The following is a 24,025-nucleotide window of genomic DNA, read 5'->3' as shown; positions in this document are numbered from 1 at the left end:
TACTAGTGTTCATAGTAACCCCTAGGTATTTGATACCGGTTCAGTTGCTAATATTAGTAACTCAAAACATGAGTTACAAATTGAACATAGACTAGTTGAGGGCGAAGTGACGATGTGTGTTGGAAGAGATTCCAAGGTTGATAAGATCACCATCGCATACTCCCTTTACCTTGGGGATTAGTTTTGAACCTAATATAAATGTTATTTGGTGTTTGCGTTGAGCATAATATGATTGTATCATGTTTATTGCAATACGGTTATTCATTTAAGTCAAAGAATAATTGTTATTCTGTTTACATGAATAAAACCTTCTGTGGTCATACACCCAAGGTGAATGGTTTATTGAATCTCGATCGTAGTGATACACATATTCATAATATTGATGTCAAAAGATACAAAGTTAATAATGATAGTGCAACTTATTTTGTGTCACTGCCGTTTAGGTCATATTGGTGTAAAGCGCATGAAGAAACTCCATGTTGATGGGCTTTTTGGAATCACTTGATTATGAATCACTTGATGCTTGCGAACCATGCCTCATAGGCAAGATGACTAAGACTCCGTTCTCCGGAACGATAGAGCGAGCCACTAACTTATTGGAAATAATACATACTGATGTATGCGGTCCGATGAGTGTTCAGGCTCGCGGCAGGTATCGTTATTTTCTGACCTTCATAGATGATTTAAGAAGATATGTATATAACTACTTAATGAAACACAAGTCTAAAACATTTCGAAAGTTCAAAGAATTTCATAGTGGAGTTGAGAATCATCGTAACAAGAAAATAAAGTTTCTACGATCTGATCGCGGAGGCGAATATTTGAGTTACGAGTTTGGCCTTCATTTGAAACAATGTGGAATAGTTTCGCAACTCACGCCATCTGGAACACCACAGTGTAATGGTGTGTCCGAACGTCATAACCGTACTTTATTAGATATGGTGTGATCTATGATGTCTCTTACCGATTTACCACTATCGTTTTGGGGTTATGCATTAGAGACACCTGCATTCACGTTAAATAGGGCACCGTCTAAAAATCCGTTGAGATGACACCGTATGAACGGTGGTTTAGCAAGAAACCTAAGCTGTCCTTTCTTAAAGTTTGGGGTTGCGATGCTTATGTGGAAAAGTTTCAGCCTGATAAGCTCAAACCCAAATCGGAGAAGTGTGTCTTCATAGGATACCCAAAAGAAACTGTTGGGTACACCTTCTATCACAGATCCGAAGACAAGATCTTTGTTGCTAAGAGTGGATCCTTTCTAGAGAAGGAGTTTCTCTTGAAAGAAGTGAGTGGGAGGAAAGTAGAACTTGATAAGGTAATTGTACCTTCTCTCGAATTGGAATGTAGCTCATCACTGAAATCAGTTCCAGTGATGCCGACACCAATTAGTGAGGAACTTAATGATGATGATCATGAAACTTCAATCAAGTTACTACCGAACCTCGTAGGTCAACCAGAGTACGATCTGCACGAGAGTGGTACAGTAATCCTGTTCTGGAATTCATGTTACTTGACCATGATGAACCTGCGAACTATGAGGAAGCGATGATGAGCCCAGATTCCGACAGATGTCTTGAGGCCATGAAATCTGAGATAGAATCCATGTATGAGAACAAAGTGTGGACTTTGGTGGACTTGCCCGATGATCGGCAAGCCATTGAGAATAAATGGATCTTCAAGAGAAAGACGGACGCTGATATTAGTGTTACTATCTACAAAGCTCGACTTGTCAAAAATGGTTTTTGACAAGTTCAAGATGTTGACTATGATGAAATTTTCTCACTCGTATCGATGCTTAAAGTCTGTCCGAATCATGTTAGCAATTGCCACATTTTATGAAATCGGACAAATGGATATCAAAATTGCATTCCTTAATGGATTTATTAAAGAATAGTTGTATATGATACAACCAGAAGGTTTTGTCAATCCTAAAGGTGCTAGCAAAGTGTGCAAGCTCCAGTGATTCATCTATGGATTGGTGCAAGCATCTCGGAGTTGGAATATACGCTTTGATGAGTTGATCAAAGTATATAGTTTTATATAGACTTGCGGTGAAGCCTGTATTTACAAGAAAGTGAGTGGGAGCACTACAGTCTTTCTGATAAGTATATGTGAATGACATATTGTTCATCGGAATGGTGTAGAATTTTCTGGAAAGCATAAAGGAGTGTTTGAAAGGAGTTTTTCAAAGAAAGACCTCGGTAAAGCTGCTTACATATTGGGCATCAAGATCTATAGAGATAGATCAAGACGCTTGATAAGATTTTTCAGTGAGTACATACCTTGAAAAGATTTTTGAAGTAGTTCGAAATGGAAGTCAAAGAAGGAGTTCTTTCCTGTATTTCAAGGTGTAAAGTTGAGTAAGACTCAAAACACGACCACGGCAGAAAATAGAAAGAGAATGAAAGTCATTCCCTATGCCTTAGCCATAGGTTCTATAAAGTATGCTATGTTGTGTACCAAACCTATTGTGTACCTTGCCATGAGTTTGGCAAGGGGGTACGATATTAATCCAGGAGTGGATCACTTGACAGCGGTCAAAATTATCCTTAGAAGACTAAGGAGATATTTCTCGGTTATGGAGGTGATAAAGAGTTCGTCGTAAAGAGTTACGCCGATGCAAGCTTTTACACCGATCCAGATGACTCTGAGTCTCAATCTGGATACATATTGAAAGTGGGAGCAATTAGCTAGAGTAGCTCCATGTAGAGCATTGTAGACATAGAAAATTTGCAAAATACATATGGCTCTGAATGTGACAGACCCATAGACTGAGCTTCTCTCACAAGAAAAACATGATCACACCTTAGTACTCTTTGGGTGTTAATCACATAGCGATGTGAACTAGATTATTGACTCTAGTAAAACCCTTTGGGTATTAGTCACATGGTGATGTGAACTAATCACATGGTGATGTGAACTATTGGTGTTGGCGATGTGAACTAGATTACTGACTCTAGTGCAAGTGGGAGACTGAAGGAAATATGCCCTAGAGACAATAATAAAGTTGTTATTTATATTTCCTTATATCATGATAAATGTTTATTATTCATGCTCGAATTGTATTAACCGGAAACTTAGTGCATGTGTGAATACATAGACAAAACAGAGTGTCCCGAGTATGCCTCTACTTGACTAGCTCGTTAATCAAAGATGGTTATGTTTCCTGAGCATAGACATGTGTTGTCCTTTGATGAACGGGATCACATCATTAGAGAATGATGTGATGGACAAGACCCATCAGTTAGCTTAGCATTATGATCGTTGAGTTTTATTGCTATTGCTTTCTTCATGACTTATACATGTTCCTCTAACTATGAGATTATGCAACTCCCGAATACCGGAGGAACACCTTGTGTGCTATCAAACGTCACAACATAACTGGGTGATTATAAAGATGCCCTACATGTGTCTCCGATGGTGTTTGTTGAGTTGGCATATATCGAGATTAGGATTTGTCACTCCGAGTGTCGGAGAGGTATCTCTGGGCCCTCTCGGTAATGCTCATCACTATAAGCCTTGCAAGCAATGTGACTAACGAGTTAGTTGCGGGATGATGCATTACAGAACGAGTAAAGAGACTTGCCGGTACCAAGATTGAACTAGGTCAGATGATACCGACGATCGAATCTCGGGCAAGTAACATACCGATGACAAAGGGAACAACGTATGTTGTTATGTGGTTTGACTGATAAAGATCTTCGTAGAATATGTAGGAGCCAATATGAGCATCCAGGTTCCGCTATTGGTTATTGACCGGAGAAGTGTATCGGTCATGTCTACATAGTTCTCAAACACGTAAGGTCCGCACGCTTAACGTTCGATGACGATTTGTATTATGAGTTATGTGATTTGATGACCGAAGTTTGTTCGGAGTCTCGGATTGTAGGAGATATGCCCTAGAGGCAGTAATAACAGTTATTTTGTATCTCCAAGTTTGTAATGAATGTTTATGATCCATGCTATAACTGCAATGATTCTCGAGTCTACAATATCCACGAGGCTCGGAGGGAACTCATATGCACGTGTGGTATAATAAACGGTAAAATATATTCCTAGTCTTGCCTCTAAGACTAGCTCAAGTATTGCATGATGATCCTGTTTTCCTGATCATGGGCATGACTATGCCGACAATTTTGAGGGCACAATGTTGGTAGAACGCTTGTGTTGAATCAACCCGGATTGATGTTATGCTATGAGATACCTTCGTCACAAGTTTATGGTTAATATCATTGAGATAGTTAATGTTTGTATAATTCCTTAGACCATGAGAGTATCAAGTTCCTTCGTGCTTGCTTCGTGAACTTTGGGGTTTGTTAAACGTCATCCGTAACTGGGTGGCTATTACGGCAGCTTACAGGTTCACGGAAAAGTATAGGAAGTAACAAGATAGCTCAAGATTGGGATTTGCTCCTCCGACAATGGAGAGATATACTCGGGCCCTCTCGGTGTAACGGTATCCATCATCGTCTGGCCAGACACATTGTGATTTGATCACTGGGATGCCGGAACACGGAAACGAGAAAAGAGAACAAAACCGGTAACGAGGTAACTTGCATGCTGGACAAATTGTTGATCCACAGGAATGCAATAAATCTCACCTCGGGTGTTTGTGACATTTCACTAAGCAAAAGGAATAGCTCACTGCAACTAGAGGTTCACTTGAATATTTATTCGTGTGGGTATAGGGGTCAACATGTGTGTCCACGGCTCCGATGTTGATAATTGATCGGAAGGGGTTCCGGGTCATGTCTATACTTCACCGAACCTATAGGGTCACACGCTTAAGGGTCATCTATCTGCTGAATACTAGACAGGGAGTATGAGAGAAAATCACCGAAAAAGTTTCGGACATCGGAAAGGTTTTGGACAGCGGAATCGTACCGCAGAGAGAGGTCATCGGATAAGTTTCGATGGTACCAAAAAGTTGTTTCGGGATATACCATTAAGTCAGATTGGTTTCGGCAAATGCCTGATAATTCTTGGAGGGTGCCAGAATCATTCTGGAAGCTTTTTGGAATTTTCTGAGATAAAAACCGGAAATGTTCCGGAGCTGCCGGAGCCACTTCAGATGCGTTTCGCAGATGAAAATCACTAAAACCGGAATTGTTTCGGAACGCGTTGAAAATTATTTTAGTGGGTACTAGAAATGTTCTAAGCCCACATAAATATTTTCAGTTCGAACGGACGCTGAAAAATGTCGTCGTGAATAGTGAAAGTGCTTTGTGGGATATTTTTGGAGAGCCACCTTTTTGACTTGGTCAAAGTTCTAGAAGGAAGTGGCTTACAAGGGAAGGAACCCCATTTGGGGGGGGCCTAGGGGTGGCCGGCCATGGGTGGTGGAGCTCCTTGGAGCTCCACATGGCATCCCATTTTGTCCTTAACACCCTCATGTGTGACCTAATGCATGGGGTTTTTTTGGTAATTTGTGGAGGCACACTACCCCTTGGTTTTCCTATAAATAGAGGAGGTGAGGGCTGCCATCTCTTCATCCCTTGCTCTCATACACATGTCATGCAATATATGGCTTCTTCCCTCCCTCCCACGAAAAGAGTTTCGTAGAGCCGTAAGGTTGTCTGGGTTCCGGCAGGAACTAGTTCTGGACGGCGAAGCCCTGCCGGATAGCTGACACCGTATGTGTGCAACCCCGTAGAGAGATTGTAGTTTTGATCTTTTGCCCGAGGTGCTGTTCGAGTGTCCTCCCGAAGGGCTGTCCGAGTCTCCGTCCGAGTTTCGAGGGTCCTCCCGAAGGGCTGTCCGCGACATCGTCCGGGGGACTGTCCAACCGCCTCCCGAAGAGTTGTCCGGAGAGGGAGTACATCCTCGCGGTTGGGAGGTTGTAAATCCTAGTTGCGGGGATCTGCATCGACGATCTACACCGACTCTTCTTCCGTTGCGTTTCGAGTCGGTACGGATCAGATCAAACCTTGTATGTAGTCTCCATAGTGGTCCTGGGCGTGCTCGCTATACCGAAAATTTTCGTTTTCTGTTGCGTTCCCCTACAGTGGCATCAAGAGCCGTGCTATATGTAGATGCAGGTTACGATCTAGAATACATGGAGATGTTTGGGTATTGCATAATATAAATTTTGGAGTAGATGATCTATTGCTAAAAATTATTTATGCGGGTGACAGATGAAATCTGTTACCCGACGTTCTTGTTGCTTCCCTAGAATTTGTGTTTGCTCAATCTCGAGACAGCATGGTAGAATTTGACAAAGTTCTGGCAATCCGTGATCCTGATTGATCGTGGAAGTGCTATCAGTTCTTTGGGTTCTGCCATAGTCAAAAGAAAGATGAAATTCGCAGATGAAAGGGCATTGCAGATATGATCTGCACGGGGGTCATGCGTATGACGAAGTTTAGTATGGGGCTCGAGATTTAATTATCTCGTGTTTCATACATCCCGAGATGTTAATCTAGCAACTTGAATAATCATACTTGATGATAAAACGTTGGTAGCTGCGGTTTAAGTCAAAACCTTAGAAGCCACGTAAAATAAAATTTTGCATAAACCGATTAGAGGCGTCTAACTTGGTTTTGCAGGATGTGCATGTGATGTGGTATAGCAATGCTCATATTCAATTTGATTGTGTATGAGATGACTATATGATGTAATTAACATGACCTGCGTGTCATGATTCGGCATGATGGCTGGAGCCATATGATTGCACTTTAATGACCTGCGTGTCAACCTTAAGTAATGCACTTATATTATTAGCTATAGAGATAGCAATATTATCTGGTGCATCGACAAGGTGGTGGCAATCTTCGCAAAGGTGAACACCGACGCAAATGCCGAAGACGAAGAATTGAAAGACTTCTCCGTCAGAAAGCGCTATACCATATCATGCTAATTATGAATTGCCTGAGATGTTTATCCCCTATGATGCACCCTTCTTGATTGCGCGGTAGTTGCTTTTATTAGGGTGATCTCTCACTTAAAGATATCAAGTAGGTAGTGTTCTCCCAAGTGTAGCACCGTCACGGCACCTATCTTTTCAGGGTGCGCCGTGTCACACGGGTACGAACGATTAGAGAAGTGTGAGGCGGGTGAGTTGAGACCTCGCAGCGAGATCACTTGGTTGTCTTGACTTTCAGGCATGGCCGTCATGAGCTCAGAACACACGCATCAAAATATGAACAAGAGTCACGTAGTGATGTGATTGGCAAGTTGGCCTACCGGTTAAGATTTTCGTCATCAGTGGTGTTACACCAATGGCGAACATGCAAGACACGGATCTTGAATCACTCATAATAAATTTTGAGAGATATTGATTTGAGTGGGAGTGCATTTTAGAATAAAATGTTTATTCACTAGTGCAAATTTCATTATAAACAAAGTCTAAGTGAAACTTGTGTTTCCGTTGTAGATCAAATGGCTCACAACACCGCGTTCAACTTAGGCCCGATGTTAGAGAAAGAGAAGTTAGCTACGACTGGAAACAACTATGCGGACTGGGTTCGTAACCTGAGGATTGTCCTCAGGAGCGCTAAGAAATTGTGCGTGCTTGAAACTGCTCTTCCAGCTAAACCAGCGGCAGATGCACCGGAAGATGAACAAAATTTCTGGGCCACTAAGGATGATGATCACAACTTAGTGCAGTGCCTCATGCTAGCTTGCATGAGTCCAGGGCTTCAAAAACGTTTTGAATTCCATAAAGCCCGTGATATGATCCGGGAATTGGATGCTCTGTACAAGGAAACCGCAAAGTCTGAACGATTTGATATCATGAAGGCTTTGATGGAATGCAAGATGGCTGAGGGTAGTTCAGTTGGCGAACACGTGGTCAAAATGATTGGCTATTCTGAAAGGCTTAAAGCCCTAGAATTTCCACTTCCACCTGGCCATATGATGGACATGTTGCTTTCTTCACTCCCCCCGTCTTACGACGGTTTTGTCATGAACTACAACATGACAGGGATGGAGAAGACACCGGAAGAGGTGCTCGCCATGCTGAAAACTACAGAAGGAGGACTGCGGAAAAATCGCAAGCAAGTGTTGCTTGTGAATAAAACCGCCAGTTTCAAAAAGAAGAAAGGCAAGCCAAAGAAGGGCAAGGGCACCGGTAAGACCGGCTCCCAAAGCAACTCTAAGGGCGGAGCCAAGAATGAAACTGAGTGCTTTTACTGCAAGGGCACAGGACACTGGAAGAGAAACTGCAAGAAGTATTTGGAAGATAAGAAGACCGGGAAAACCGGAAAAGGTATAATTGTTATACAAGTTAATGTCATTCACGTTTTGCTTGCTAGCGAAAACTCTAAGTCTTGGGTATTTGATACCGGATCGGTTGCTCACATTTGCAACTCGATACAGGGACTTCAGAAGGTGCGCAAGCTAGCAAAGAATGAAGTCATGATGCGCGTCGGGAACGGCGCTGGGATCGCCGCTCAAGCCGTCGGCATTATGCCTCTGCGTCTCCCTTCAGGATTTATCTTAGAACTAAGTAACTGTTATTTTGTTCCACTGTTGTGTAGAAACATTATCTCCAGATCATGTTTGGTACACGATGGGTATTCGTACAAGTCTGAGAACAATGGTTGTTCACTTTATTGTAAGGATATGTTTTATGGATTTGCACCCATTGTTGGGGGCCTTTTCATACTAAATCTTGAATGTGGAAATGATGTCTTTAACGTGAATGCTAAACGCCTTAAGAAGGCTGATACCACCACCACTTTCATGTGGCACTGTCGCCTTGGCCACATCGGTAAGAAACGCATGCAAAGACTCCATAAAGTGGAGTTTTACCGACCCTTGATTTTGAATCATTTGACACATGTGAAGCTTGCCTGATGGGGAAAATGACCAAGACGCCGTTCACGGGTCATCCTGAACGGGCGGGTGAATTATTGGAAATAATACATAGTGATGTATGTGGTCCAATGAACACAGGCGCACGGGGTGGATATTTTTACTTCGAGACTTTTACTGATGATTTGAGTAGGTATGACTATATCTACTTAATGAAGCATAAATCGGAAACCTTTGAAAAGTTCAAAGAATTTCAGAATGAGGTAGAAAATCATCATAACAAAAAGATTAAGTTTATGCGGTCTGATCGCGGAGGCGAATATCTTAGTCATGAGTTTGGCCAACATTTGAGTGATCGTGGAATCGTTTCACAGCTTACGCCTCCCGGAACTCCACAGAGAAATGGAGTATCGGAACGACGTAACCGAACCTTGTTGGACATGGTAAGGTCAATGATGTCTCTTACAAATCTTCCGATATCTTTTTGGGGTCATGCACTACTTACTGCTGCTCACACACTAAACAAAGCACCGTCTAAATCTGTTGAGACGACGCCACATGAGATGTGGCACGGGAAGAAACCCGACCTGTCGTTTTTCAAAATTTGGGGTTGTGAAGCTTATGTAAAGCGTTTACAGCCAAGCAAACTTGATCCCAGATCAGACAAATGTTACTTTGTAGGTTATCCCAAGGAGACGGTTGGGTATTCTTTCTACCACGCCTCCGAGAACAAAGTGTTTGTTGCAAAACATGGAGTCTTTCTAGAGAAAGAGTTTCTCACTAAAGAAGTGAGTGGGAGGACAGTACAACTTAATGAGATTAGTGAATCTTCGGCAACCGTTGATATGGCTAAGGAACCGGAAGAAATTCCGCTAATTATCCCTACAACCGAGCGGGAAGTTGTCGCATGTGATGCGGAGACTTCAGACAATGTTGTAACTGAACCGCGCAGATCAGGTAGGGCTATCCAGCCACCTGAGTGGTTTCATAAACAAATCTTCATTCTTGAAGACGATGAACCTGCGCACTACAAGGAAGTGATGGCGGGGCCCAGCTCAAAAGAATGGCACAAAGCCATGAGATCCGAAATGGAATCCATGTACGAAAACCAAGTTTGGAACTTGGAAGAACTTCCAGAAAGCGTAAAGCCCATCGGTTGTAAATGGATTTTCAAAAGAAAGACGGATGCGGATGGTAACATTACTATCCACAAAGCTAGACTTGTCGCGAAAGGGTTCACACAAGTTCCAGGAGTGGACTACGACGAGACTTTCTCGCCAGTAGCTATGCTTAGGTCTGTTCGGATATTGCTAGCAATTGCTGCTTATTTCGACTATGAAATATGGCAGATGGATGTCAAAACGGCTTTCCTAAATGGAAACCTCAAAGAGGATGTATACATGATACAGCCAGAAGGTTTTGTCATTCATGAGGATGCTGGAAAGGTATGCAAACTTCAGAAAGCCATTTATGGTCTGAAGCAAGCATCAAGGAGCTGGAACATTCGTTTTGATGAAGTGGTCAAAGAGTTTGGCTTCATCAGGAATGACAAAGAATCTTGTGTTTACAAGAAGTTTAGTGGGAGCGCAAAAGCATTTCTAATCTTGTATGTGGATGACATATTGTTGATTGGAAATGACGTGAATTTTCTTAGCGAAATAAAAGACTCATTGAAGAAAAGTTTTTCAATGAAAGACTTAGGTGAAGCGGCATATGTATTGGGCATCAGAATCTATAGAGATATATCAAAACGCCTGATAGCGCTTAGCCAAAGCACGTACATTGACAAGGTGTTGAAAAGGTTCAACATGGAGAACTCCAAGAAAGGCCTACTCCCCATGTCACCTGGCACAGTGCTTTGCAAGAACCAGAGTCCTCGGACTCTGGATGAGCGAGTACAAATGAATGATGTTCCATATGCCTCGGCAATTGGTTCTATTATGTATGCCATGCTATGTACAAGACCAGATGTTATCTATGCGCTAAGTGTTAGCAGCCGGTACCAAAGTGATCCAGGGTTGGAACACTGGGCCGCAGTCAAGGGTATTCTTAAGTACCTCAGAAGGACCAAGGATTTACTCCTTGTGTACGGAGGTGATGAAGAGCTCATTGTAAGTGGTTACACTGATGCAGGCTTCATGACTGACCCAGATGACTTCAAATCTCAATCAGGCTATGTTTTCATATTGAACGGCGGCGCAGTTGATTGGAAAAGTTCCAAACAAAAGACTGTGGCGGATTCTACGACGGAGGCGGAGTATGTTGCCGCTTCAGAAGCCTCCAAGGAGGCGGTATGGATCAAGAAATTTCTTGAAGACCTTGGTGTGGTTCCTAGTGCCCAGGACCCGGTGGAGATCTATTGTGATAATAGTGGCGCCGTGGCTCAGGCAAGGGAGCCAAGTTCGCACCATAAGACAAGACATATTCAACGCAAATATAAACTCATTCGACATCATGTCGAAGAAGGTTTAGTGAAAGTACGCAAAGTTCACACGGATCTGAACGTATCAAACCCGATGACAAAGCCTCTACCATGAGCAAAACATGAGCAGCACAGGATAGCCATTGGTGTTAGGGAAGCCATGTAACTGGATTATGACTCTAGTGCAAGTGGGAGTCTGTAGGAGATATGCCCTAGAGGCAGTAATAACAGTTATTTTGTATCTCCAAGTTTGTAATGAATGTTTATGATCCATGCTATAACTGCAATGATTCTCGAGTCTACAATATCCACGAGGCTCGGAGGGAACTCATCTGCACGTGTGGTATAATAAACGGTAAAATATATTCCTAGTCTTGCCTCTGAGACTAGCTCAAGTATTGCATGATGATCTTGTTTTCCTGATCATGGGCATGACTATGTCGGCAATTTTGAGGGCACAATGTTGGTAGAACGCTTGTGTTGAATCAACCCGGATTGATGTTATGCTATGAGATACGTTCGTCACAAGTTTATGGTTAATATCATTGAGATAGTTAATGTTTGCATAATTCCTTAGACCATGAGAGTATCAGTTCCTTCGTGCTTGCTTCGTGAACTTTGGGGTTTGTTAAACGTCATCCGTAACTGGGTGGCTATTACGGCAGCTTACAGGTTCACGGAAAAGTATAGGAAGTAACAAGATAGCTCAAGATTGGGATTTGCTCCTCCGACGATGGAGAGATATACTCGGGCCCTCTCGGTGTAACGGTATCCATCATCGTCTGGCCAGACACATTGTGATTTGATCACTGGGATGCCGGAACACGGAAACGAGATAAGAGAACAAAACCGGTAACGAGGTAACTTGCATGCTGGACAAATTGTTGATCCACAGGAATGCAATAAATCTCACCTCGGGTGTTTGTGACATATCGCGAAGCAAAAGGAATAGCTCACTGCAACTGGAGGTTCACTCGAATATTTATTCGTGTGGGTATAGGGGTCAATATGGGTGTCCACGGCTCCGATGTTGATCCTTGATCGGAAGGGGTTCCGGGTCATGTCTATACTTCACCGAACCTATAGGGTCACACGCTTAAGGGTCATCTATCTGCTGAATACTAGACAGGGAGTATGAGAGAAAATCACCGAAAAAGTTTCGGACACCGGAAAGGTTTCGGACAGCGGAATCGTACCACAGAGAGAGGTCATCGGATAAGTTTCGATGGTACCGAAAAGTTGTTTCGGGATATACCATTAAGTCAGATTGGTTTCGGCAAATGCCTGATAATTCTTGGAGGGTGCCAGAATCATTCTGGAAGCTTTTTGGAATTTTCTGAGATAAAAACCGGAAATGTTTCGGAGCTGCCGGAGCCACTTCAGATGCGTTTCGCAGATGAAAATCACTAAAACTGGAATTGTTTCGGAACACGTTGAAAATTATTTTAGTGGGTACTGGAAATGTTCTAAGCCCACATAAATATTTTCAGTTCGAACGGACGCTGAAAAATGTCGTCATGAATAGTGAAAGTGCTTTTTGGGATATTTTTGGAGAGCCACCTTTTTGACTTGGTCAAAGTTCTAGAAGGAAGTGGCTTACAAGGGAAGGAACCCCATTTGGGGGGCCCCCTAGGGGTGGCCGGCCATGGGTGGTGGAGCTCCTTGGAGCTCCACATGGCATCCCATTTTGTCCTTAACACCCTCATGTGTGACCTAATGCATGGGGTTTTTTGGTAATTTGTGGAGGCACACTACCCCTTGGTTTTCCTATAAATAGAGGAGGTGAGGGCTGCCATCTCTTCATCCCTTTCTCTCATACACATGCCATGCATTATCTGGCTTCTTCTCTCCCTCCCACGAAAAGAGTTTCGTAGAGCCGTAAGGTTGTCTGGGTTCCGGCAGGAACTAGTTCTGGACGGCGAAGCCCTGCCGGATAGCTGACACCGTATGTGTGCAACCCCGTAGAGAGATTGTAGTTTCGATCTTTTGCCCGAGGGGCTGTTCGAGTGTCCTCCCGAAGGGCTGTCCGAGTCTCCGTCCGAGTTTCGAGGGTCCTCCCGAAGGGCTGTCTGCGACATCGTCCGGGGGACTGTCCGACCGCCTCCCGAAGAGCTGTCCGGAGAGGGAGTACATCCTCGCGGTTGGGAGGTTGTAAATCCTAGCTGCGGGGATCTGCATCGACGATCTACACCGACTCTTCTTCCGTTGCGTTTCGAGTCGGTACGGGTCAGATCAAACCTTGTATGTAGTCTCCATAGTGGTCCTGGGCGTGCTCGCTATACCGAAAAATTTCATTTTCTGTTGCGTTCCCCTACACGGATGAGATCACGGACATGACGAGGAGTCTCGAAATGGTCGAGATGTAAAGATCGATATATTGGAAGGCTATATTCGGACATCGGAAAGGTTCTTAGTGGTTCGGGTATTTTTTGGAGTACCGGAGAGTTACGGGAATTCGCTGGGGGAAGTATTGGGCCTTCATGGGCCTTAGTGGAAAGGAGAGAAGGGACACAAGGGGAGGCCACGCCCCCCCCATGGGCTGGTCCGAATAGGACTAGGGAGGGGGCGGCGCCCCCTCTTTTCTTCTGCCTCTCCTACTCCTTCCCTCTCTCCCCTCTTGGAAAAGGAAGGGGACTCCAACTAGGATTGGGAATCCTAGTTGGACTCCCCCTATAGGCGCGCCCCTCCTAGGCCGGCCTCCTCTTCCCCCCTCCTTTATATACGTAGGCAGGGGGAACCCCAAAGGCACACCAAAGTTTCTCTTAGCCGTGTGTGGTGCCCCCCTCCACAGTTTTACACCTCGGTCATATTGTCGTAGTGCTGACGAAACTCTCCCTCGGCCTCAACTGGATCAAGAGTTCGAGGGACGTCACCGAGATGAACTTGTGCAGATCGCGGAGGTGCCGTGCGTTTGCTACTTGGATCGGTTGGATCTCGAAGACGTTCAACTACATCAACCGCGTTACTAAACGCTTCCGTTTTCGGTCTACGAGGGTACGTGGACACACTCTCCCCGCTCATTGCTATGCTTCTCCTAGATAGATATTGCGTGATCGTAGGTAAATTTTTGAAATATTACGTTTCCCAACAACAAGGTATGCCTCAATATAGTGTTGATGGTTGGCAGCCCTCACAACAGATAGTAAATAAAGCCAAATTTGTGAGTCTCCAAGGCAGAATCGGGAATCTCCTTGTACATGTGTGCCATGGAGTTATGGTCTTTCATGGGCTTGGCATAGACATCTGTGTCATCCTCAGCCTCTTCAGGGGCATTGATCAGCTTGGCCCACTCAGCAATTGAAGATTGGTACCTTGTACCTTCAGTCATCCAAACTATCTTGCCATCTGGGTAAAAATGTGCAGTGGGATAAAATTGCATCACCATCTCATCATTCCATTTAGTTAATTTCTGACCAACAAAAATGACCACTCCATTCATTCTGCAGCTCTCATGAACTCCAGGGAAGTAATCTTCATTGTCATCAATGAATTTCCAGTCGACCCATCTCATGTCACTGACTATGGGCTTCTTGTCCAAAAGAATTGTCTCATAGAAGTCTTGTTGCTCCTTGGTGTGAAACATGCAATCCACAGTAGTCCTTCTCCTTGTAGCATATGGGTGTGTCTGCCTCCATAATCTGAGACCTACATATTTTCTCACATTCATGTTCTCTGCTACTGGATGAGTGTCATCATGATATGGAATTTTTGGTTTGAGCATCCCGAGTACTTGTTGCTCCTCATCTTCTTGAACTTCAGGCACTGGGGCCTTGTTCTTCTCTGCAGTTGAGATATTTCTTGTGCTTCTCTTAGGTATTGTTGGCTTTGGAGCTTGAGCTAATGCCTTGGGAGCTGTCTTGGGCTTGGATGGAGCAGCCCCAGACTTGATAGCATCTCCCATCAATTTCTGAGATTTCTGAGCTGGTGCAGCATCTACTTCTTCCTCATCATCTTCATCTGGATCTTTCATCATTGGTGATCTGCCAATCACTCTGGCAATGGTCTTCTTGACTCTTTCTTTCCTTTTCTTGCCTCCAGCAACCTCTTCTTCTCTTGGTTGAGGATTGAACTCCATGGTTTCCTGAGTTGAGGCTCTAGCTTTGGACATGGGCTTCCTCTGAGCAGGAGCCTTCTTCTTCATTCCTGGCTTGATGCCAGCAGCAACAACTTGTTCCTTCTTGATCACCTTCTTCTTGGAAGTGACCTCCTCATCAACCATAAAGTCTTCATATTTTGATTCAGAGTTTCTCTTCCTCCTCTGCCTGGTTGCAGCCTTAGGCAGGTTGCTTGGGGTGCTTCTGCTATGCTCATCATAGCTGCTGTTTGAGGGGCTAGTGCCCTCACTGAGATTTGCATTCTCCTCTGACATGTTCTGGCTGTTACTGTTGTCTGACATGGCTGACACGGACCCTGTGAATAGATAGGTAGAGATAGAGTAGATGTGCATCACAAAGCACAGCTATTTTTGGCAAAAAGTTGAGACAAAAACTTAATTTTAGATTTCTACAGAAAGCATTTCGGAGCTACCGATATGACACACTCGGTGACACCGAAGCAACTTTGGAGTTTGAACATGTGAAATAGGTCAGACCGAGACACAGTTCGGTGACTCCGAGATGCTAGGGTTTCACAGAGAAATTGAACTCGGTCACACCAATTTGTACACTTCAGTCAGACCGAGTAGTACATGTGCAATGGCCCGGGCCAAATCAATGAGACCGAATACTCCAAATCGGTCGGTCCAAGGCGAGTTCGGCGGAAACCTAACCCTAAGTTTTTGCATCAAATCTTATCTAGAGGATGTTTTGGTTGGATATAAGGATCTCAATCGTGGCAAGAATCATGGCATTGTCCTTTGTGCAAGAATCGTAGTTAAAGATTGCACAAGGGGTCGAGTTCACCCTAACTTGCTGATGAACTCGCTACGGCGACAACAGCGGAGGAGAATCCCATTGACGGTGGCGGCGACCAGCGGCAGGAGGTCGCAGGCAACGACGGAGACGATCGGGAGACCAGAGGGGTGGCAGAGCTGGGCAGGCGCGGTTGGAGGTTTAAAGAAATTTCCAATTTTCAACCCGCGGATATATATACCCAGTCACCGTCGGTGTAACCGAGTGGAATGACTCGGTGGCACCGAGTTACTCGGTGTGACCGAACTGTTCTAATCGGTTGCACCGAGGAGAAAACCTAGATCAACCCAATGAGTTCAGTGAGACCGAGGGGAATGAATCGGTCGGACCGAGATGTCATTGAGAGGTTTTGGAAGTTAAGCCCTTGACGGATCGGTGGCTCCGAGTGCTCCTCACCCGGAGGGTCCGAATTCGACTTGATAAAACTTTGTGATGTAGCATGAAAAGAGTTTGAGACGAGAAAATCATAGATAGCTAGAGGGAGTACTTAGGCATTCTTGTTCATCCATTTGGCAAAAGAAAAGCCAAACAATCAAACCAACAAATGGATGTCCTCGAATGAGAAAACATATGCAACCAACATGCTCACACAATAAGATAGCAAATGAAATATGTGACAAAGCATGCACAAACACTCTAGCATCTATCAAGCAATTTGGCGATGACTGGGATCTATATATGAGTATATTGACTGAGGAGGCAAATGAGAACATTTGATCGTAGGTCATACTCATCGTTTAAGCACAAGTGGGGTTACCACTTTTACATAAATCATTGTTGTGTTCACACCATTAGAGTTGCTTTAACTCAATTCTTAGAGCAAAGCTCCCCCTAGATGTGATATCCCCCCTAAGAGGGATGAACTAACCTTGGGTTTTGTCGATGATGACTTCATGTAGGTGTTGAAGATGTAGATGCTCAATATTGATGTAGATCATTTGGAGAAATCCATTGGAGTGAGTTGCACTTTCAATACCTACATGGGTTAGTCCCACAACGAGCACACAAGGATATCCATAGACATAGAGTGAAATACACACATGATGTTCTCCACGAAAGCATTAGGTTACCTTGTCCCTTGTCTTACCAACAAGAGGGTTTGTGACTCCTTGAACTAGTGCAAGATGTGAAAGTTGATTGCACTTGTCCTTGCCGAAATGAATATGAGTGAGGTATGTTGGCGGAGTCACCCTCGAGAACACTCTAGTTCTTCTTCTTTGGGATCCACATCATCTTGATGGGGATCCTTGGAGTTGTAGTCATACTTGATGAAGTAGAACTTGATATAGTCTTGGGAACCCACTTGACCAAGGCCTTAGGAGCTTCTTCAAATGCATCAATCTCCACTTGAAGCTTGTCCTTGCCTTTTAGCTTGTGGTCTTGTGGTGGAAGATCATCTTGAGCTTGTGTTCCCTTGAAAGAAGTGGGATCATACTTCTCTTGTTGAGGAACAAACTTCGTCTTGGGGTATTGATCTTCTTCCCACTCAACTCCATTGGCATTGAACTTGCGTTCAAAACCAATACCTTGATTCTTCCAGTGCCTTCCTTGCTTGCGTACAATTTCCTCAAATTGCTTACTTCTGGCAAGGCTCTTGTAAACACCTTTCTCTATAATTCCCTTCAATAAGCTATTTTCTTTCTCAAGTGTAACTTGGCTAAGAGAATCATTAGTGGGATCAAGAGAACTACTGGAAGCAACAATGGATTTAACATGATTATTGTTACTACTAGAAGAAGAATCTTTCTTACTCTTGTTGCTAGATTTTACTTGTGGCATGTAAGTAGACAAGAGTAAACTCTTGGCAATGTAAGAAGAACTTTTCTTACGAAGATCATCATTGATTGCTGTTAAGAACCCATGATCTTGCTCTAGGTTAGCTTTTCAAAGCATAGCTTTTCAAGAGTCTTTAAAAGCTCTCGATGATCCTCTAAGGTAGTTTCATGACCTAACTTAACAGTGTTTAGTTCTTTAGTTAGATGCTCAATCTCCTTCTTATCATCGTCATTCGTTTTATCTTGATTAGCATGATTAATAGCAATTTCATCATAGCTTTCATCACTAGAGTTGTCAACAAGTAAATCATCATCACCTAGCAAATCATCCTCATCACTATTGAAATCAACATACTCGGGGTGTGATACCTTGGGGCCTTTAGCCATCAAGCATCTTCCAATCCCTTCATTTGGTGAATCAAATATTGTCGGTGTACAAAAAGAGGGGTGCATTTTTGTACCCCTATACCTGTGCACGGGTAGTCGGAGCCGCACCTACGGTCACGCCAAGCAGAACAGGGGAGGTGAGCCGAGGTAAGACTGAAGCCCAAGATAATCAGAGCAACGCCAAGGCCAAGACCACAAAGAGTAGAGGGACGAAGCAGGTTCCCCCGGCAAGACCCTTGCCGGGGCAGCCTCAGCAGCCCCGGCAAGACCCTTGTCGGGGCAGCTCGCCCCACACCAACAGAGCGAGCCACCCTTGAGCCCACGGTCCCCAACGCCATCATCCACGTGGGGCCAGGGCTCGGGAAGGCACCTCTGTGGTGGCATGCAGATCTTTGTGAAGACATATTCAAGATCAGATGAGGATTAGATGATGACGATCCTCGGCAAGATCCTTGCCAAGGAAGGCCACCAGACCCCCGGAAGGTCCTTGCCGTGGACGACAACGCGTCGCGGCAAGCCCCTTGCCGGGCCACACGGCAAAACCCTTGCCGGGCCACCCGGCAAGGCCCTCGCCAAGGACGCCAGCGGGGCCACCGCCAGGCCCGCGCCAACCAAGCTTCCACCGCCATTCACATGCAGCTGCCAGCCCAACAAGCTGGGCGGGCACCTGCGTGGCAACATGCAGCTCCCAGGCCAACTCATCGAGCGCCTGCGTGGCGGCATGCAGATCTTCGTGAAGGCTCCGCCACTGCGCCACCTCAGCTGCCTACCTGCCTACATGGCACCACGCACCTCGCTGGCCAGGGTGCTTGTCAAGGCGAGGAGGAGCAGGGACGGACGGGACGGGCCTCGCCCCCGTCCCCAATAAAGCAAGGGGACACCTAAGCTACGCATTAAATGCATCTTGTCCTGTAATACGAGCGATGAGCTCAGGGCACTGTACGCCTTTCCACCTCCGGTGTGCCACTGTGGCAGCCCCTTCCAACTATAAAAGGAGGCCCATGGCATACTGGAGAAGGATTCGGCTCTTTTGAACCACACACTGACCACAGCTAGTTCGAGAGCTCAAGAACTCTCTGAAATACACCCACCAAAGCAGGACTAGGGTTTTACGCATCCTCGCGGCCCGAACCTGGGTAAACGATCCTTGTGCTGTCTACTAGCCCTGCCCTTCTCGCAACCCCGCGCCCCGTCAACCGTAGTAGGGATTCTTGTGATCCCATAGGTGTCGTTTCACACCGACATCTTTGGCGCGCCACGTAGGGGGCGCAATTGTGAGAATCTAGTCTCGTAGTTAGCCTAGCAGTTCTTCGTCGCCATGGCTCCTAAGAAGAAGACAGCCACGGCGATCGGCTCATTGGGAGCCGAACGGCCCGTGCCGGTGCGGACGAGCAGTGGACCGATCGCGTACAGGACCCGGGCCACGGTCCGCGAGCACCAACATCGCCCAGGCAGTCGGAGCCTGGCGAGCGGCGTCGTTCGCGCGCTAGACGACCGGCTACACATTGCCGGATCCAAAGACAAAGCTGGGCCCCCCGCAGGTGATACGTCTCCAACGTATCTATAATTTTTGATTGCTCCATGCTATATTATCTACTGTTTTGGACAATATTGGGCTTTATTATCCACTTTTATATTATTTTTGGGACTAACCTATTAACCGGAGGCCCAGCCCAGAATTGCTGTTTTTTGCCTATTTCAGAGTTTCGCAGAAAAAGAATATCAAACGGAGTCCAAACGGAATGAAACCTTCGGGAGCGTGATTTTTGGAACGAACATGATCCAGGAGACTTGGACCCTACGTAAGAGAAGCTTCCAGGAGGCCACGAGGTAGGGGGCGCGCCCTCCACCCTCGTGGGCCCCATGTTACTCCACCGACGTACTTCTTCCTCCTATATATACCTACGTACCCCCAAACGATCAGATACGGAGCCAAAAACCTAATTCCACCGTCGCAACCTTCTGTACCCACGAGATCCCATCTTGGGGACTGTTCCGGAGCTCCGCCGGAGGGGGCATCCATCACGGAGGGCTTCTACATCAACACCATAGCCTCTCCGATGAAGTGTGAGTAGTTTACCTCAGACCTTCGGGTCCATAGTTAGTAGATAGATGGCTTCTTCTCTCTTTTTGGATCTCAATACAATGTTCTCCCCCTCTCTCGTGAAGATCTATTCGATGTAATCTTCTTTTTGCGGTCTGTTTGTTGAGACCGATGAATTGTGGGTTTATGATCAAGATTATCTATGAACAATATTTGAATCTTCTCTAAATTCTTTTATGTATGATTGGTTATCTTTGCAAGTCTCTTCGAATTATCAGTTTGGTTTGGCCTACTAGATTGATCTTTCTTGCAATGGGAGAAGTGCTTAGCTTTGGGTTCAATCTTGCGGTGTCCTTTCCCAGTGACAGCAGGAGCAGCAAGGCACGTATTGTATTGTTGCCATCGAGGATAACAAGATGGGGGTTTTATCATATTGCATGAGTTTATCCCTCTACATCATGTCATCTTGCTTAAGGCGTTACTCTGTTTTCATGAACTTAATACTCTAGATGCATGCTGGATAGCGGTCGATGAGTGGAGTAATAGTAGTAGATGCAGGCAGGAGTCGGTCTACTTGTCTCGGACGTGATGCCTATATACATGATCATACCTAGATATTCTCATAACTATGCTCAATTCTGTCAATTGCTCAACAGTAATTCGTTCACCCACCATAAATACTTATGCTCTTGAGAGAAGCCACTAGTGAAACTTATGGCCCCTGGGTCTATCTTCATCATATTAATCTTCCAACACTTAGTTATTTCCTTTGCTTTTTATTTTGCTTTTATTTTACTTTGCATCTTTATCACAAAAATACCAAAAATATTATCCTATCATATCTATCAGATCTCACTCTCGTAAGTGACCGTGAAGGGATTGACAACCCCTTATCGTGTTGGTTGCGAGGAGTTATTTGTTTTGTGTAGGTACGAGGGACTCGCGCGTAGCCTCTTACTGGATTGATACCTTGGTTCTCAAAAACTGAGGGAAATACTTACGCTACTTTGTTGCATCACCCTTTCCTCTTCAAGGAAAAACCAATGCAGTGCTCAAGAGGTAGCAAGAAGGATTTCTGGCGCCGTTGCCGGGGAGGTCTACGCAAAAGTCAACATACCAAGTACCCATCACAATCCCTTATCTCCCGCATTACATTATTTGCCATTTGCCTCTCGTTTTCCTCTCCCCCACTTCACCCTTGCCGTTTTATTCGCCCTCTCTTTTTAGTTCGCCTCTTTTTCGCTTGCTTCTTGTTTTCTCGTGTTGCCATGTGCCTTCTATATGCTTGCATCTTCGCTTGCTCAAAATCTATTGATATGGATCCACTTAAAGTGTTCTACTTGGATCATCTTCGATCCTTATGCGCTCGTGCTGAAACCCCAACTAGCCTAGTTGATGGGAAATCCTTAGATGAGCATGCTCATTTTGTGCGTCATCGTTTGTCTGAAAAAGGGAAGCTCTTATGGTATCATATAAATAGTTTGCTATGCTATGCTTGGAATCTTTGTGAAATGTGTGATTTTACTTGTTGCTCTAAGAACCCTAAAAAACACCTTCCCTACCTATGTGAGTTCAATGATAATGAAAACTTATCTTCCTATGCAAAGGGTGTTTATAGTTACTATGATATCGAACAAATTGAAGAATTTGTCGTTTTTAAGGGTGCTCATGAAGTTGCTTCTTTGATTGAAAAGTATGATTTTACTCTCACCAAATCTGAAAATTCCGTCACACTTAAATATTGCAATGAAAACCTTGCTCATAATGTCTATGTCCAAGAATTTATTGAAAGAATGACCATTGCTTTGGAAGAAAATAATGATATGCATGAATCTATAGATAATGATGATTCCGATGATTTGGTTGAAATATCCCTTGATGAACATGATGCTTGCTATTCTTGTGGCCATGATGCCAATATTTATGAAGACGAATTTGCTATAGTTCCTTATGTTAAAAATGAGATCGTTGCTATTGCACCCATGCTTGATAGTTCCCTCGATGAAAAGCATGATTTCAATGATTTTACTATAAATTCTCTGGATGTCAATTGTGCTAATAATATGCAAAACCCTAAGCTTGGGGATGCTAGTTTTGCTATGTCTACTACTTGTTGCAATGATCATGATTGGGGTGATTCTTCTTGTGATCTTGAAAATTTATTTAATCCCCATGATGAATATGAGATTGATAATATTGTTTGCAATAATATTGAAAGTGGGTTTGGAAGAGTGTCAACTTTAGATCCCACATATTTGGAGAATATTCAATCTTATGAAATTTTTGATAAAAGTGGGTTTGGAGAGGTCATGACTTTAGTTAATGTTAATCCCACTATTTCGGAAGAGTGTCAACTTTGCATGCATGTGGATTGTATTGAAAATATTTTATGTGATAGCTATTTTGTAGAATTTGCTTATGATCCCACATGTAATTATTATGAGAGAGGAAAATATGGTTGTAGAAATTTTCATGATAATAAATTACCTCTCGTTATGTTGAGATTGCTATTGTTTCTTTCCGCTTCCTTGCATATGCTAGTTTTTGCTTGCTATGATAATTTGTTTGCTTATAAGATGCCTATGCATAGGAAGTATGTTAGACTTAGATGTGTTTGTCACGTGTTTCATGATGCTCTCTTTGTGCTTCAATTCTTGTCTCTCATGCGAGCATCATTAAAATTATCTATGCCTAGCTAGGGGCGTTAAACGATAGCGCTTGTTGGGAGGCAACCCAATTTTATTTTTAGTTTTTTGCTTTTTGCTTCTGTTTAGGAATAAATATTTGTTCTAGCCTCTGGTTAGATGTGTTTTAATTAGTGTTTGTGCCAAGTTAAACCTATAGGATCTTCTTGGATGATAGTTATTTGATCTTGCAGAAATTTCCAGAAACTTTCTGTTCACGAAAATAATTGTTAAAAATCACCAGAACGTGATAAAATAGTGATTCCAATTGCTTCTGATCAATAAAAATTTTTACTAGGTCGTCCTATTTTGGCTAATTTTTTGGAGTTCAGAAGTTTGCGTTAGTTACAGATTACTACAGACTGTTCTGTTTTTGACAGATTCTGTTTTTCGTGTGTTGTTTGCTTATTTTGATGAATCTATGGCTAGTAAAATAGTTTATAAACCATAGAGAAGTTGGAATACAGTATGTTTAACACCAATATAAATAAAGAATGAGTTCATTACAGTACCTTGAAGTGGTCTTTTGTTTTCTTTCGCTAACGGAGCTCACGAGATTTCTGTTGAGTTTTGTGTTGTGAAGTTTTCAAGTTTTGGGTGAAAGATTTTGATGGATTATGGAACAAGGAGTGGCAAGAGCCTAAGCTTGGGGATTCCCCGGAAGGCATCCCCTCTTTTGTCTACTTCCATCGGTAACTTTACTTGGAGCTATATTTTTATTCACCACATGATATGTGTTTTGCTTGGAGCGTCTTGTATGATTTTAGTATTTGCTTTTTAGTTTACCACAATCATCCTTGCTGTACACACCTTTTGAGAGAGCCATACATGATTTGGAATTTGTTAGAATACTCTATGTGCTTCACTTATATCTTTTGAGTTATATGGTTTTGCTCTAGTACTTCACTTATATCTTTTAGAGCACGGTGGTAGATTTGTTTTATAGAAACTATTGATCTCTCATGCTTCACTTAGATTATTTTGAGAGTCTTAAATAGCATGGTAATTTGCTTAAATAATCCTACTATGCTTGGTATTCAAGATTA

At 43.8% G+C, this 24,025-nt stretch overlaps 1 protein-coding gene across 1 annotated transcript; it reads left to right on the top strand.

Annotated features, from left to right (window-relative positions):
* The first annotated feature begins 7,413 nt into the window (after nt 1–7,413).
* LOC141026118 (uncharacterized) lies at nt 7,414–8,354 on the top strand. Its single transcript, XM_073502091.1, has 3 exons — nt 7,414–8,071; nt 8,147–8,209; nt 8,320–8,354. The coding sequence occupies exons 1-3, from the start codon at nt 7,414–7,416 to the stop codon at nt 8,352–8,354; spliced, it is 756 nt and encodes a 251-aa protein (XP_073358192.1).
* The last annotated feature ends 15,671 nt before the right edge of the window (nt 8,355–24,025 follow it).

The sequence above is a fragment of the Aegilops tauschii genome, chromosome 6 (assembly GCF_002575655.3).
Source record: "Aegilops tauschii subsp. strangulata cultivar AL8/78 chromosome 6, Aet v6.0, whole genome shotgun sequence".
Lineage (NCBI taxonomy): Eukaryota > Viridiplantae > Streptophyta > Magnoliopsida > Poales > Poaceae > Aegilops > Aegilops tauschii.
The sequence above is the reverse complement of the archived record's forward strand: the minus strand, read 5'-3'. Positions and strand labels throughout refer to the sequence as shown.

Excerpts from the sequence above, each read along its gene's own strand:
- LOC141026118 (XM_073502091.1), top strand. The coding sequence starts at position 7,414 with ATGTTAGAGAAAGAGAAGTTAGCTACGACTGGAAACAACTATGCGGAC. Across the intron at positions 8,072-8,146 it reads AAAGAAGGGCAAGGGCACCG|GACACTGGAAGAGAAACTGC; the intron begins GTAAGACCGGCT and ends GCAAGGGCACAG. Across the intron at positions 8,210-8,319 it reads GACCGGGAAAACCGGAAAAG|GGACTTCAGAAGGTGCGCAA; the intron begins GTATAATTGTTA and ends AACTCGATACAG.